The 15,382-nt window shown below is 42.2% G+C and overlaps 1 protein-coding gene across 1 annotated transcript in view; it reads right to left on the bottom strand.

Moving 5' to 3' along the window:
• Window positions 1–4,149: 4,149 nt before the first annotated feature.
• DPP6 (dipeptidyl-peptidase 6) overlaps window positions 4,150–15,382 on the bottom strand; it is a gene marked incomplete at its 5' end in the record, with an annotated part of 49,389 nt that continues 38,156 nt past the window's right edge. The window contains 8 exons of the mRNA XM_009070473.1: window positions 4,150–4,390; window positions 6,511–6,584; window positions 6,684–6,756; window positions 9,591–9,649; window positions 10,533–10,638; window positions 11,595–11,649; window positions 12,637–12,831; window positions 14,786–14,855. Of these exons, the coding sequence (XP_009068721.1) occupies window positions 4,244–4,390; window positions 6,511–6,584; window positions 6,684–6,756; window positions 9,591–9,649; window positions 10,533–10,638; window positions 11,595–11,649; window positions 12,637–12,831; window positions 14,786–14,855 (779 nt within the window). The remainder of the gene's footprint in view (window positions 4,391–6,510; window positions 6,585–6,683; window positions 6,757–9,590; window positions 9,650–10,532; window positions 10,639–11,594; window positions 11,650–12,636; window positions 12,832–14,785; window positions 14,856–15,382) is intronic.

The following is a 15,382-nucleotide window of genomic DNA, read 5'->3' as shown; positions in this document are numbered from 1 at the left end:
CTCGTTCCTTTTGTGTCTCACATTAAACACCCTTTTCTCCCCATAGTGAACAGCACTGGTCTTCCCATGGGAAAGCTGCTCTGAGTATCCCACATAGCCTTTCTCCTTCACTCATTTTTTTCCCCTTCGTAGCCTTCAGAGATGCAGCATTTGGCTTGAGCTCGTAGGCAGAGCTTGGATGCTCCATGCCTGAACCCACAGACAATTACAAACATGGCTGGCTGCCTGGCTTTGTTAATTAGCTACCAGCCATGCCTCATTTTTCCCTCTGCGGTTTCCTTCTGAATTAGTAGGGCACTGCTCATTAGTTCTCTTCCGCTTTGGGATGCCACAGTTGAACATTATGGCATCCAGAAATGCCAGTTAGCTGAGAGTATAAGCTTGATTTGTTTGGACAATAAAAAAAAATACTAGTTGTATTTAGGTAATTAAGTAAATGAACAGCAAAGCTGTTTTGCACTAATGCAATCTGCCCTTCCCTGCACCAGTGCTTCAGCTTCTTGTTTCCTGATCTACTGGCAACAAAGATTAGAGTAAATGTCCACAATCATTTCTTGGTTTTGCTGTGAAATATTAAATTTATCTTCCCATGAATCTGATTCAGTCAAGTTGTTGTCAGCTGATGGGACAACAGCCTGGGCACTGACGAGGTGCAGCAAGTCAGCAGGTGCCCCTGGAAAGCATCCTTGCCACCCTTGTACATGGTGTAGTCTTTTAGGGTTAAAAGGTTGTTCTTGTCTTTATTGGGCCTAGAGAAATGGATGTTTGTGCAGATTTAAATCTTTCCAAAGTTATTGCTTGAGCTGAGAGTACAGTGTATTGTAGAGTACAGTCATAGCCAGGATTTTTAATTTGAGCAAAATCCCCATTTTTCCAAAGAAATCTGTAAAATGAAAGGATTTCCTTTTCAGGTGTGGAGAAGGCAGAGGAACATCCAGCTGATCTTGCAGTCCACAGAGTGCTGTTACAGGGGACAGCTAGGGATGGCCTTCACTTGTTCCTTGGCTATTTCAGTCTGGGATAGTCATTGCTATCCCCACAGCCAGCAGAGAAAATGGGTACACAGAAAAGCTGCGACTCATTCAAGGGAGGTGTCTGAGGTGTGCCCTGACAGGTATCTGGCTCTCCTCTTGGCTAGAAAGGAAACATATAATTTGAGTGGGGTGACTCCCTCCACTTGCCCCTTTCCTGATGGAGAATGATCCGCAAAAAAACCTGCTATGGCAGACTCCATAAGGTTTAGTGTTTTGTTCCTGCTTCATAACCCACGAGTGGCTTTTGGGAAATGAAATAATGGCTGTATTGTGGTTTTACTGAAACCAAGTCAGGATGGCACAACAAAACTTCCTTTGGTCAAGGTGTCATGCCTGGCTGATATCCTCAGGAAACCTGTGTGCCAGATCAGCAGGCAGAAAGGGAGGAAAGGTGCATTTCAACCAAAGACTAGAGGGTGATGAGGTTCTTCTTATTGACTGCTACTCTGGAACTGACCCACTTTGAGCTACTTCATGAGTTCCTCAAAAGTAGTCACCATTTCATTTACCAAGGTTACAGACAGACTAAATCATAGAATCATAGAATGGTTTGGGTTGGAAGGAACCTTGAAGATAATCTTGTTCCAACCCCCTCCCCAGCCATGGGCAGGGACACCTTCCACTAGACCAGGTTGTTCCAAACCCCATCCAGCCTGGCCTTGAACACTTTGAGGGATGGAGCAGCCACAGCTTCTCTGGACAACCTGTTCCAGTGCCTCACCACCCTCACAGGGCAGAATTTCTTTCTAATATCTAATCTAAATTTCTCCTCTTTCAGTTTAAACCTATTAACCCTTGCCCTGTCACTATCTGCCCACATAAAAAGTTGCTTTCCCTCTAGTACCTTTAGGTTCTAGAAGGTGCTCTAAGGTCTCCCCAGGGCCTTCTCTGCTTCAGGCTGAACAACCCCAACTCTCTCAGCCTGTCTTCATAGGAAAGGTGCTCCAGCCGTCTGAGCATCTTTGTGAACATCATCTAAATGGCAACATGTATTATTTACAAAGATTTCTTTTCATGTTTCTGATCTTCACCCTGGAGTTTGGTTTCATTTCAACTAGGAGTAGCACTTTCAGCAACTTGATGCTTATCTAAGTACTTAACACAAAATAACAGCAGTAGCAACCAGGGTGGTAAAATAATGTTTTATTCCATGAATGAACAAACACTACCATGCCACATCCTAAAGTTCTTTCTACAAAAGATTGTGGACAGAGCAGATTTTTACATTTCTCAGTTCAAGTTCATTTCAGGCTTTTGAGCCTGTTCAGAGTAGCAAAATCTGGACACGCAGCATTCTTATTGTCTATTTGGCATTTTGCCAGAGAAAGCAGATTTTATACTGTAGTTCTTGTTCACACAATGTCAATGCACTGTAAAGTAAAGAAGATAATCAGAACCAAACTAGGTCATTTCTGTGGTTTATCAATATATTTTTTTTCATGATGGCCAAAGTACAACCAACATTCAAAGCTTAAAAGAAAGATAAGAAAAAAGACACACTAAAGAACACAATGGAAACATCATCATTGCTGTCAGGAGGTGAGTTTACCCACAGTACTATGTAAAAAGTAGAAACCGGCATTGACATTCAAGCTGTTAAAACAAGAAAAGAAACTACATTAATTGTTATATTTCCAAGCTAGTGCTTCTAAAGAGTCCTGATCAGCAAAGAAGTGTTACTGCATGCATGCCGAACACAAGACTAATACTGGATTGGGGATCTGACAAATAGCTGACTTACATTCCTTTATATACAACAAAATGAAATATACAGTATTAATACTGGCTGTACATTTGGTCAGAATATTTTACAAGTAGCGACACTAGTCAAAATTCTTATGATGCAGTACATGGAAGTGGATGAAGCTTGGATTTCTTTCTGAGAGTTGGATGTTTTCACAAGAAGTTTTCCAAGTTGTTTTGCACTGCTAGAATGAACAGTTAGATATTTGAAAGCAAAAATCCTTCTTTTTTTTTTCTTTTATGCTTGTCAAAATTAGTGTGAGCAGGAGAGATAATTAAATGTGTTTGGAATATGCTAATCATTGACCTGGAGTAAAACTAAGCCACAGACAGCATGTGCAATAAATCTCTGCACATTGGTTCTGTTTAAATGGCTTTATAAGATGATCTGTGAAGCATCTGGTACAAATTCCTGCTCCCACAGCCTCAACTAGCTGATCCCCAACAGGTTGCCAACCAGTTGTTCTAACACTAAAAGAAGAAAAAGAATAATCATGACTGTCGCATATTTTTCTACATTACAATAAAAAATATCTCAATGTTAAGCTGATTTAGCTTATTTATGTGCATATTTTTCAAGGCTGCCAAAGAAAAGACTCAATCTTGCTGGAAAAAGCTATTCTGGGAGCACGAGAGTGAGCTTTTCTTTGCTTTATTCTAATAGATTTTTTTAAAGTCTGGGTACCTCAACTCCCATTGCCTCATTAGACCCCTGAGGTCTAAAGTGAGTCGGTCAATTCAGTGTATGTGTTTTTTCCCCATCCAGAACAAGCTGAGAAGCTAATAAGATAAGCATGAGACCCAATGAAAACAGAAGTAAAAGCTATACAGAATTAACGAAATAATTACAGGAAGGTAAAGATCTGTGTAACTATAGTGACATTTCGTACGATCGAATTTGTATGTCCTGTAGCAATGACAAAGATGGGAAAGAGCAGGAAAGTGTGTATGAATCAGTATCCTTTAAATTAATTGTGCTATAATCTTTTCCATGTATTAGGTTAGATTTTTTTCTGACACGGTGTGATGCTAACCATATTAACCTTAATATGGATGATGGATTTCACTGCTACTGCTTGACTGCTTGAATGCAAAGAGACATTAAATCTTCCAGTCCTCAAAGCGGTTTCTTGGGGTGTTCCTTCAAGTTCAATGTCTTACCACTTTCACTCTAGAAGTCATTTTGTGGCAAACAACAAAAACACAAAAAAAAGGAAGGAAAGAAAAAAAACAACCAAAGAAAAAGAAGATGTTGGTTGTGATGGATTTATTTCAGACAGCAGTTTCTGCTGAGTTCCCCATGCTTAATGTTCTTCCATTTAGGAAGGAGTTGCTGTCAAGTAAAGCAGATGAGCTGCTTTCAGTTTTTTTAAAATACATGCTAACAACATCTCTTTCTTCAGGAAAATGATCCAGTTGCATATTGTCAGAGAGATCTGCCTTGTGCTTAGCACGGACAAGTAGGGTTAATCTTCATCTTCCTCCTCTTTCAGTGGGGCTAGTGGGAGTTTGTCCTGAACTTGGAAACATGTCACAAAGAAGTTGACAATGGAGTTGTACAGATGCTGCTCCAATGCTGGATTGCTGAAGTAATGGCTTTCATCAGGGTAAATCTGCAAAAAACAGGCAAATGCACACTGTTAGGAGCTGGAAGTCCCAGGACTCAGCACCTATACCTGCAACTTGAGCTGATCTGCAAACCCACTGCATTTCCCCAGCACTACTGTGAATGCATGTGAGGCTCAGGGTAATTTGGGCACCACAGAGCTCTGAGCACAGACTTGCATCTTCCTTCACAAGAAACCTTTTTGGGGGGAGGATTTTCTATTTAATTTTGCTCTGAACAAGTTCAGGCTAAGAAGAAACAGACCTCACTTACAATCAACAGTGAAAATCTAAAAAAACACAGTGTAAGTTTTGGGGAGAAATAACGTTGGGTTTTACTGACTGAAATGAGGGCTCGAAAGAAAAAATGTCATGAAGTAAAATTATTAAATAAAGCTTGCTGGAGAAGTAACTAAATAGAAAAATAATTGGGAAGCTAGAAATGAAATAGTTTAAACACAGCTTTCCTCTTGAACAGAGCAGGTAACTTCTGCATGTGTTGAAGGAACGCGAGAGAATCATAATGAGTTGTCTTGACTGGGATATTGAAGGGGGAAAAAATGAGTCCCTAGGGTTGGATGATTTCAAGCAGGTCTGAGGTGTCTCATCACTGCTCTGGATACCTCAATCCAAGATGCAGGTCCCTTAGGCCTCCTTTCAATCCTCAACTAACATTTGATGCATGTCAAGGTCATTAAGGTCTTTCAAGCTCCAACATACTAATGCTTTTGCACTGGGAAATGTGCAGGGCCACCTCAGTTGTAGCAGTGACCAAATCCATGCCATGGTCATTGCTTAGGTGCTGTGCTGTGCTCCATCCTAGCTGCCTTTGGAGCATGATGGAGTGAGCACACCCATCTAATGAAGCTCTGCAGACATGCAGCCAGAGGGAGCTGGTATTCAGTAAATCAAGTGCGAGCAGGACTTGGACATTACAACACAACCATCTGTACTGTGAGCTGTAGCATGGTCCCTGGCATGGACTGAGTCTGGGTGAGTTGCACTCTCCTGATAGCATGGGGTAAAATGTTTGGAATTGTGGTAGTCAAGGTAGACCTCAGTGACAAAGGTGGATATTATACTTAGTAGAGCGAATCATGGTAGTTAGAAGTAAACTTAGTGACAAAGATAAATATTATCCACCTGCATGTATCTGCCTGATTAATAGGTGACAGAGATGAATATTATATTTAGTAGAGCGATGCGAACTTGTATGTACTTGCATACCCACCTGCATATATCTGCCTGATTCATAGATCATTATTTGCCTGATTAATAGATTATTATTGTAAGATCTTGAAACTATGCTTGGGGGGATTATAACAATGATCAAAGGGAACTTGAAGTTATGCCTAGGGAGGATTATAACAATAATCAAAAGCGACTTGGACCCATGCTTGGGTGAAATCAATAGAATAATAGTAATGTAATGATTAACCTATGATTAAGTGAAGAAAAGAGTATAAAAATGTATCCATGTTAGATTCAGGTCGGAGTCAGATTCGGGTCTGTACCCTGACTCCCAGAGCTCTTCAATAAAAGCACCCATATAATCATTCAGTGATTATGTGTTTTCTATGCTAACACTCCTGGCTGTGGCTTGGGATGTAGCCAAGGGTAGGGACAATCCCCATGGCTGGTGGGTGGGTTTATTTTGAAAGCTTTAATGGTTTGGACATGGGCTATTCAGCAAAACAGAGATATAATTTGGTGGAAAGTGAGGTTTTCTAGACCAGAGTATGTAATTCACAGTGGGATGTCAGATTTAAGTGACATTTCTTGTTTTAACTTTTCTGGTTGATTTAATTTTAAATCCCTCTTTCCCATGTAATTCATCCTGAATTTGTCCTGTTTTCCCCAAAGAAACTCAACAGGCATCAATTCAATAGAGATATGTCCCTTACAACTTAATTTACTGTAATTTAATAATTGTTCTACAACTGTCCAAAGCAAAATAGTGGCATCATATAAGCACAGGAATACATAGGAACATGTTATATGCTGGCACTAATTCTACTGCCAGGCTGAGTTTGCAAGTGCCTTTTCAAAGCCTGTTTCATAACAGCAGTTTGGGTTCAAAGTGGGAAATAACTGTTCAAATAAGACAAAAAAGAAACACATACTGTACCTGCAAGCTGTAATTAGCCTTGGCCCTAATTAGGTGTGTGATAAGGTCCGTGGTATGCTGAAAATGGATTTTTTCTGTAAAAACAGATTGCAATCATTAAAGGGGCAAATTTAATTAAGAAAAATCAAAGCTACCCCAAACATATAATGAGCTCACATGATGGACTGACTTACCATCAGCAGTAGCATGAATGATCAAAAATGTCTGTTCCTTCAGTAATGAGACTCTGTGTGCTAATTTGCTGATCTGTGAAGGTAAAGGTTGCAATAAGATTAAAAATCTTGCTAGAAATTAGCAATTTATATGGAGGCAATAGAAGTACTTAATTCCATTTATACTTTATCACAAGGATAACAAGCAGACACCAGCACAGCATATTCTCCTGGCTACTTCTGTCAGTCTAGAGGAAAAATAGATCATCATCCTGTGCTTCCAGACTCAGTGTTCAGCAGCAGGAAGAGGGGACAGAGTGGCTGAGAGCACCAGGCAGAAAGGGAACTGGGAGTTTGGATAGACAGAAAGCTGAACATGAGCCAGCAGTGTGCTCAGGGGGCCAAGAAGGCCAATGGCATCCTGGCCTGGATCAGGAACAGTGTGGTCAGCAGGACCAGGGAGGTGATTCTGCCCCTGGACTCGGCGCTGGTGAGGCCACACCTTGAATCCTGTGCTCAGCTCTGGGCCCTCAGCTCAGGAGGGACATTGAGGTGCTGGAGCACGTCCAGAGAAGATAAATGAGGCTGGGTAAAGGACTGGAGCACAAGTGCCATGAGGAGAGGCTGAGGGAGCTGGGGGTGTTCAGCCTGGAGAAGAGGAGGCTCAGGGGAGACCTTCTCGCCCTCTGCAACTCCCTGACAGGAGGCTGGAGTCAGGTGGGGGTTGGTCTCTTCCCCCAGCCGACCAGCAGCAGGACAAGAGGGCGCAGACTCAAGCTCTGCCAGGAGAGGTTTAGGTTGGATATTAGGAAGAGATTTTTTATGGAGAGAGTGCTCAGGCATTGGAATGGGCTGCCCAGGGAGGTGGTGGATTCCCCATCCCTGGAGGCTTTCCAGCTGAGACTGGATGAGGCACTTAGTGCCATGGTCTAGTGACCACAGTAGGGTTGGACTCAATGATATTTGAGGTCTTTTCCAACCCGGTTGATTCTATGATTCTATGAAGAGGTCAGAGATCCTTATCTATTCTGATAACCTTCACTAAAAGCCTGAACTGCTGAATACATGGCAAATGTCTCAGTGAATTTCCAGTGAGTATGAAACACTGATGAAAAGTGTGCCCAGGCGCCTACGTCTAGGAACTCTTCAGGGATCTGGAGTGACTTTGGTGTGGTTTGAAGGCCAACCTCAATGAGCTTTGACAGCCCAGGGGAGGATCTGAAATGAAATTCAAGTGTCCACTGCTGAGCCTGCCTTTGCCCCCAGCTGTCTTCAGATGCACAGGGGGAAACAAGTGCAAATCCGAATGACTGCAAATGGTACAGAGTAAGAAATTAAGAACTTCTGCACATTTTTTCTGTATTGCTCAGAAGAATACAAGTCTCAAGGAGAGTCCAAAAGAGTCTTGCAGTGGCAAAAGGTATGTAAGTCTCAAATCACAGATGTTACCCTTTTATAGGAGGGGAAGAGAAGAATATCTGTCTCAAACTCATGTTTCCTTCACTGTTTAAATGTGTGTGCCCTAGGTATGGTTCACTTACATGAGTTAACATCTTTTTCAGTTGAGAGACCCTTATATCAATCCTATTGTATATGTTTTCATCTTCCCACTGTCCTACATCATTTCCACAGAAGACAGACAAGTGCATATCCAACAGCAACAGGTCCTTCCATGTCTGGCTGGGGGGGTTGAATTAGCTGGCTAAAAACATTGTTATATATTATTAAGATATGGTCACTGCCATTTTACATCAGGTCCTGAATTATGTGACCATAAAGTTCATGTCTGCTCCCCAGGTTGGGAGCAGTTCTTCTCCTCGAGCAATTCATGGTTCAACTATGGTGTGTAGGAAATGTGTTATCAGTTAGGGACCCTGCAACAGTGCCATGCTCTGCAGAGAGCTCAGGAGCTGTTTCCAGCAGTTAATCTCAACACAATCAAAAGTGCCACTATTTGCTTAGGTCAACTCTTCAACACTCAAAGTGCATGTGACAATTCAAAGCTCCCATTTATGGAATACTTTCTCTTCTTTTCACCTCTGCTGACCTGCCTGCACATCTCTAAAAGAACAAGGAGAGTTTGCACCAATTAGAGATTATGAGTGCAAAATTTGAGAGACAACAAACTCAGAGTTTAGATAACCAGGATAAAGGTTCTCCTGCAAGGACACAGGGTGATATCTGCCTTCTATGTGAGGAAAGAGGGCCAAACATTTGCACTTCTTATCTTCTAGCTGAAGACAAAGCTTCGAAGCTGAACAAGGTTTTCTCTAAGGAAAGAGGGCCAAACATTTGCACTTCGTATCTTCTAGCTGAAGACAAAGCTTCAAAGCTGAACAAGGTTTTCTCTGTAACAAATTTTGTTTGTGACTATTTTTTACTAGGTACTTCATCTAAGTAATTGCAGCACAGGATCCAACTGGTCTCGTCACACATATTAAACAATGTCTTTTTTAACTGGTGCCATGTTTTTTTTCCCATGTCCTGCTCAATTCTGGCACAGACTTCTGCCTATCTGAAATATCACATACTGTGAGAAAGTCAAGAGAAGCTGAACTTCACTTGAGTTTTGGTCAAAAAGTATATCTCAGAAAGGATCAAAATGGCAAGACCATTGGCAGGAGGTTGTGACACTGTGTCCTCTTGGGCATATCTGAGTCACTCAACCTCAGCTCTTTCATTCTGTAAAACTGGTATAATTGCATTTACCCAATTTAGAGAGGAAGACATGAGGGCTAATCAATAAAAACTTTATCCATTATTACTATTAAGACAAGAAAAGCAGTAAGCAGCCTGAAGGACACCTTCAAAGCTTCACTAGTGAGTCCCTCTTGCATATCCTTGCTCCCTCTCCAAAAGATAACACATGGAGGAAGAGTTAAACCCAGTTCACATTTTATCAGGGAAATGCAGTGTCCATGCAGTTACCTCATATGCTCTGTTATCAATCCCATGCAAGCCCAAGTATCTTTCAGAAAAGGCTGAAGCTTGAAAAGAAAAAAAGGAAAACAATTTTCAGTCATAAGTGAGTCCACTGGTGCTTCGGAGTCAAATATTGCAAAGGCTAGAAAAGACCTTATATTCCAACAATGCCTTAATTATAGAGAATGCACTTCTAAAAGTTTTGGAAAATGCAGTAAGGATATACGTGATATTACAGTCTGTCATTATCACCATGTACTTCTGGTTTCTAAATCAGTCACAGAAGAGCCTTTTTTTTCATTCTTAATGCAACTGAGATAGAAGAGCACTATCGTGTCATGTTCCTTTCTCCTGTCACATGGGGCCATCTCCATCAAAAGCTGACTGCAAGTTCCTGTTGGTCTCAGGGATAACTGCAGAAACTGCTGAAGGCTGGCTGAACACTCCTGACTTTCATGGCAGTCTCCTGATTTTCACTGGCACTAAGTGCAAAGGGAACTGGTGTCTTTGAGAGAAAGGAGCACCATGTGCAGTGCAGTACTGTCAACAGAGACAGGATGGGCCAGGCAGACTGGACCACAGATTGCATGGATGGGTGATTCAGACAAGAAAAAAGCACGTTCAATGCAGTGGGCCAGTTTGGTGGCAAGGGCTGGATTCAATGCAGTGGGCCAGTTTGGTGGCAGAGACTGGAGGGTTTAAAGCCAATTCACCTTTATTTAAAAGGAGCAATAAAGTTATTTGATTACTCTGACCACTATGGATGGTCCCACCGGTGCCAGCAAAATTGCTCAAGTGGGAAAAAAGGGTTTATGGCTAATCCAAAGAAGTCACATAATATAAAACAGGCAGGATAGTGATGAAGAAAGATGATAACTGGGAAAGGATAGGGAAGAAACATAATTTGTGGCCAGCAAGAGGGTCTGCGGGCTCAGGGATGGGGTTTACCATATAGTTTGAAGTCTGTCACTGGGGAAAGAGCAGCTCCACAGGCAAACACCTGATCCTCCTCACCAGCTGGAAGCATGTAAGTGCTCAGGTAGCCACCATAATCCTGGAACAGAAATGGGACAGGGGATCAGAGGTCCTCTCATGAGGCACTGCTGCTTTTAGGTACAGAAACTGCAGCTGGGACCTTGCAGCAAATGCTCAACCATTATAGAGTTTTTAACACCTTGCTCTGAAAAGCATGAAACAAGGGACATTTCCTTGGCTTTGGCAGATGCAGCTGAAGATGAGCTCTACACCCATTGCACTCTCCTGAAGGCAGGAGGGTTGCATGCCCAAGAGCTGATCTTTTTCATCCCACATTAAGACTGTAGCTCTAACCAGATATGTTACCTCTCCAAAATATTACCCCAGTCTTTTTCTATTTAAAACTGACAACACACTCTAACCAGATATGTTACCTCTCCAAACTATTACCCCAGTCTTTTTCTGTTTAAAACTGGCAACACGATTTCAGTGGCTGCTATCAGCCTGTTAGCAGTTCTCTGCAGAGCTGCTGCTGTATGTGCAGCTCTCTTCGCCCACTCCAAGCCTGTATGTCCCACAATATAAAATTTCTCTTCACAGTCCCATTCTCATCTCAAACTGTGTGTACTTTACAGCTGCTGTTTTCCCAGCACACACTGTGGAGCAAATCAGCCTCAGAAATCAACAGCACTGTACACTCGTACACATGAGTTTGATGTACCCACACTCCCATAGGCCTTAAGGGACAAGATGAAAATGAAAAGAAACCTTGCAAGGAGAAAAAATAATTCATTATCTGACAATGTTTTTCTGAGGAATAGTCCTTTTTTGCACTTGGAAGTTTATTTAAAAGAAGTAATTGATGAACATTAATAAAATGAAATCTTCCACCTTTAACATCTCTGAGCAAGACACAGTCTATCTCAAAAATAAATAATAAAAAAAGTCACCACATTAAATAAATTGGATTTTGCTCAGCTGCTTAGCCACATCAGCCAACTAGAAGAGCACAGAGGAACAACAGGAAAACGTTACCTTCCCAAACACACCAACTCGTGTTTTATCAATGTAAGGCTCATTCAGCATTGTCCTAGAACATGAGAAAGGACAAACAATGAGTTAAAAATATTTTTCCCTTAGATATAGCAAACATAGTGTAATTTTAATCAGCTTTAAATTAGGGTGGCTGCAGAAAAATCGATAGAAAGTTTTGGGTTGGAAGGGACCTTAAAGATCTTCTAGTTCCAACCCCTCTGCCATGGGCAGGGACACCTTTCACTAGACCAGGTTGCTCCAAACCCCATCCAGCCTGGCCTTGAACACTTTGAGGGATGGAGCAACCACAGCTTCTCTGGACAACCTGTTCCAGTGCCTCACCACCCTCACAGTAAAGAATTTCTTCCTGATATCTAATCTAAACCTGCCCTTTTTCACTTTAAAGCCATTACCCCTTGATGTAGACAATCTAAATCACGCTGGTACAAGCTGCTTTCACATGAGTCTGTTTGATTTAATTTTGCAACCTCATGTGTTGGATTTGACCAAGCAATGGCAGCAAACAACCTGCACTACCTCTGGAAGTCATAATAAAGCTGCTGCTATTGCAATACTCTGATAGTGCTTTTAACATGATTATGTGTAGAATAAATCTAACAATATGACAGGACTTGACATTTAGGGTTTTGCACTGGTTATTCTGTTTAAAAAGTTTAAGGATTTAAAGATGGATTTTTCCAACTACCAGGCATGCAAAAGATTAATGTAGGAGCAGATATTCAAGCTTTCTTGTTTGTAGCTACATGACTGTACAGAGCTAAAAATAAATAGGCTTTGAACATGGGATATAGATAAGTGTGCTCTAATTTAGCTCTGTTTAAGGCTTGTTTTTCTTCCTCTGCACTGGTTGGTATGAGCTGCCTCTCACATGCCATCACTTGGTTACAGCTGTATAACTGTATTGTTCTTCCTTCCCATCTCCTTGCTCTCCCCTGCACATCATTAAAGCAACCAAGACTAATGACAGTCTTGGGTTAATTATCTTTAATGGACTAATTTCTTCAGTAACAGTGTCATTCACCGGACAGCTTCCAACTGATCCTTCTCTTCCAAAAGGCCCAGCCTCCTCTTGACCTCGTGCAGTAGCTTAGTGCCCTGGAAGCCGCTCCCACGGCCGTCGAACTTCAGCACGATGGCGTTGTGAGAGCTGACCATGACGCTTTCCCACGCCACCTCAAACCTCTCCGTTACGATCTGGCTGCCGGGTGTGCCATCTCTGAAACAGAAACAGGCATCAAGCAAAGGCAATGGCACCAAGCATGCTCTTCAAACCTGGGAGCTTGCTGTGGGATAGGGACCCATGGCTCCAAAGTGCAGGGAAAGGCAGGACAGACTTCTAGAAGGGCAGACCAGTCTCTGCTAGGATGCCATGCAGATGACTGATTGTGTGGGATGGGTTTTGAAGCTGGATGGATGCTTCAGGTTGGGTTTTGCCTCCTGCTGTGCACTGTGTCTATCACTGTACTAAGCTGAGCTTTGAATCATGCTAGCAAGTACACCACTAACTGAGGAGGATTCCTCCCGCAAGTAACTAGGGCAGCGACACAGGTATCAGCTGAGCTTTCCGTTTGGCATATCTGCTCCAATCTGTATCTATTTTCTACATTCCTAAAGCTGCTTTTATTTCTGTTGGGAGTGTTTTCTGTGAGGAGCTTCACTTTGGAGTGCACTGGCACTACCAAAATATGTTGGATGAAGCTTGCAGACATCAGTCATCCTTTTCTTTACTGGCAAACACTGGGCCTTCATTTAGTACTCCGTTCACCAAGCCCTGCTCTCCCCTCTTCCATGGGGTTATGGAGAGAGGCTTTAGATGGAGCTGTCAGTCACTTCTGTCACCTCTGCTTCACAGAAGTACAGAAGGAAGGAGCCTTTTAAAATGATTAAAAACTGGATTAATAATGCCCATTTTGTCCTCAAATTGGTGCGAAAGGGGAAGTGGTGCACAAGACTCCTTCACCCTTCTGCTTAGAGCCTGATCCTGCACAAGGGAACTGTCTTGAGAAATACAAACTTCACTTCAGACAGACAGCTGAGAAAAAACAAAGGGATGCTGATGCTGACTTTGAGCGATAATTTAGGACTGGGATCACCATAGAGCCACTGGCATTTTGATCCACTTTTTGTCCTTTTTTGGGTTCTCAGAGACATCAGGCAACTCACTGCAGGATTTTAATGTGCATGTGACTCCAGTCATTTGCATTTATTCAAGTGAGACCCAGGCCCATCCAGCTCCAGAGGCAGCCTAATCAAGTGCTGTTAGCTTGATGAGTACCAATCTTCCTCAAGCACTTTTATAATGAAGTACATTTTCTCTGCAGTAATTTTGTGATGTAACAAAACGCTTATTGCAGTGTTTTTGTCCTTCATGGAGGGATGTGCAGGATGGTGTTGAGGCACTTGCCAGGCATTCATCACTCCTGCACGAGGCTTGTCTCTCATGGGGTGTTCCCTCTGGCAGGCAGCAAGCAATGCAGTGGGATGCAGCCAGGGCCAAACAGGTTCTTCCAAGGTCAGTGAATTCCCTCCTCCAGTTTCTTATCAAATTTCCAGAAAAAACATTCTGTATTGTGTATTTTTATTACTAAATGTTGTATAAAAATATGCCAATCTGCTGCGCCTGCCAAGAGGAAAACCTACCTACCTAATATAAATGCTAACTTCATGGAGATCTTCAAAGGTTTCCAGCTGTCTCTTTACTGTCACTTCAGGGGACACTGGCACTTACAAGGCAAGGATTTCTGCATGAGGGCATCTAAAGTTTTAGTTCTAGTAAGGCTGACTGAATTCCACTTTACAACTACCTCTCAAGTGCAAAGTGAATACCCTAAGCACTGGGACAGAAAGTCAAAATCCATCTTTTATTCCTCCTCCTGTTTTTGCCCCCAAAATTATTGAATTGCAAGTGTACATAGAATAGCTTGACAAAATCTTGCAATTTACTCTGCAGGATTTCTCCAGGGAGCTGAAAACCTTGGTTCAGACATGGGAGAGAGAGAAGTGATGTACATCTGGCCTCTCCCGGCTTTGAAGTGAGATGGGATAGGGACCAATGTGCTGGACTGTGGCATTCCTTGTACAACACATATCTTAAAAGTTTCTGATCATGGCCAAGGTTTCCATGCTGCCCTAATAATGTGAACCAAAAGAAAGGACACGTGAGAACTTACACAACCAACAGCAAGGGGTAGTGCGCAGTGTCTGAAAAGGTTGCTGGCTTCAAGATCTGCATCGGCAATCCTAAGCAAAAAAAAGAACAAATAACAACGTGTCTTCAATGTGCAAGCTCTGACATAACTCTAATAGATTTTCCTGGTGTTTTGGCCACATATGAGCAGGAAAAAAATGGCTTTCCGTCAGAGGCAGTAGCAAATAACACCTTAGAAACATGGATGTCCGCAAAGAAAAGACTCATATTGTGATAGCCAAGGTGACAAGAAATATAAATCAGGGGTACAGCACGTGCGGCTCAGTCATGCATCACTTTTACAGCATTCAATTAACATCTGGCAATAGCTATAATTTTCCTTTTTTGGCAGCTGGATGAGTGACGCAGACAGAAATCAATATTTCAGGGCAGCAGAGAAGGGGCAAAATCAGTGACGAAGATGGTAATTTAAAACCCAATTAAGTATGGTGGCTGGGGGAGAGAAATAGAATTATTTTGCTGTAATGGTGTGAAGACAGAGGGAGAAACATGTATTTTAATCCTGATTTCCAAAGGGCTAGATTTTGCTGTAAAATAGGATGCCCATGTAGTTATACTA

The sequence above is a fragment of the Acanthisitta chloris genome, unplaced genomic scaffold (assembly GCF_000695815.1).
Source record: "Acanthisitta chloris isolate BGI_N310 unplaced genomic scaffold, ASM69581v1 scaffold2650, whole genome shotgun sequence".
Lineage (NCBI taxonomy): Eukaryota > Metazoa > Chordata > Aves > Passeriformes > Acanthisittidae > Acanthisitta > Acanthisitta chloris.
The sequence above is the reverse complement of the archived record's forward strand: the minus strand, read 5'-3'. Positions and strand labels throughout refer to the sequence as shown.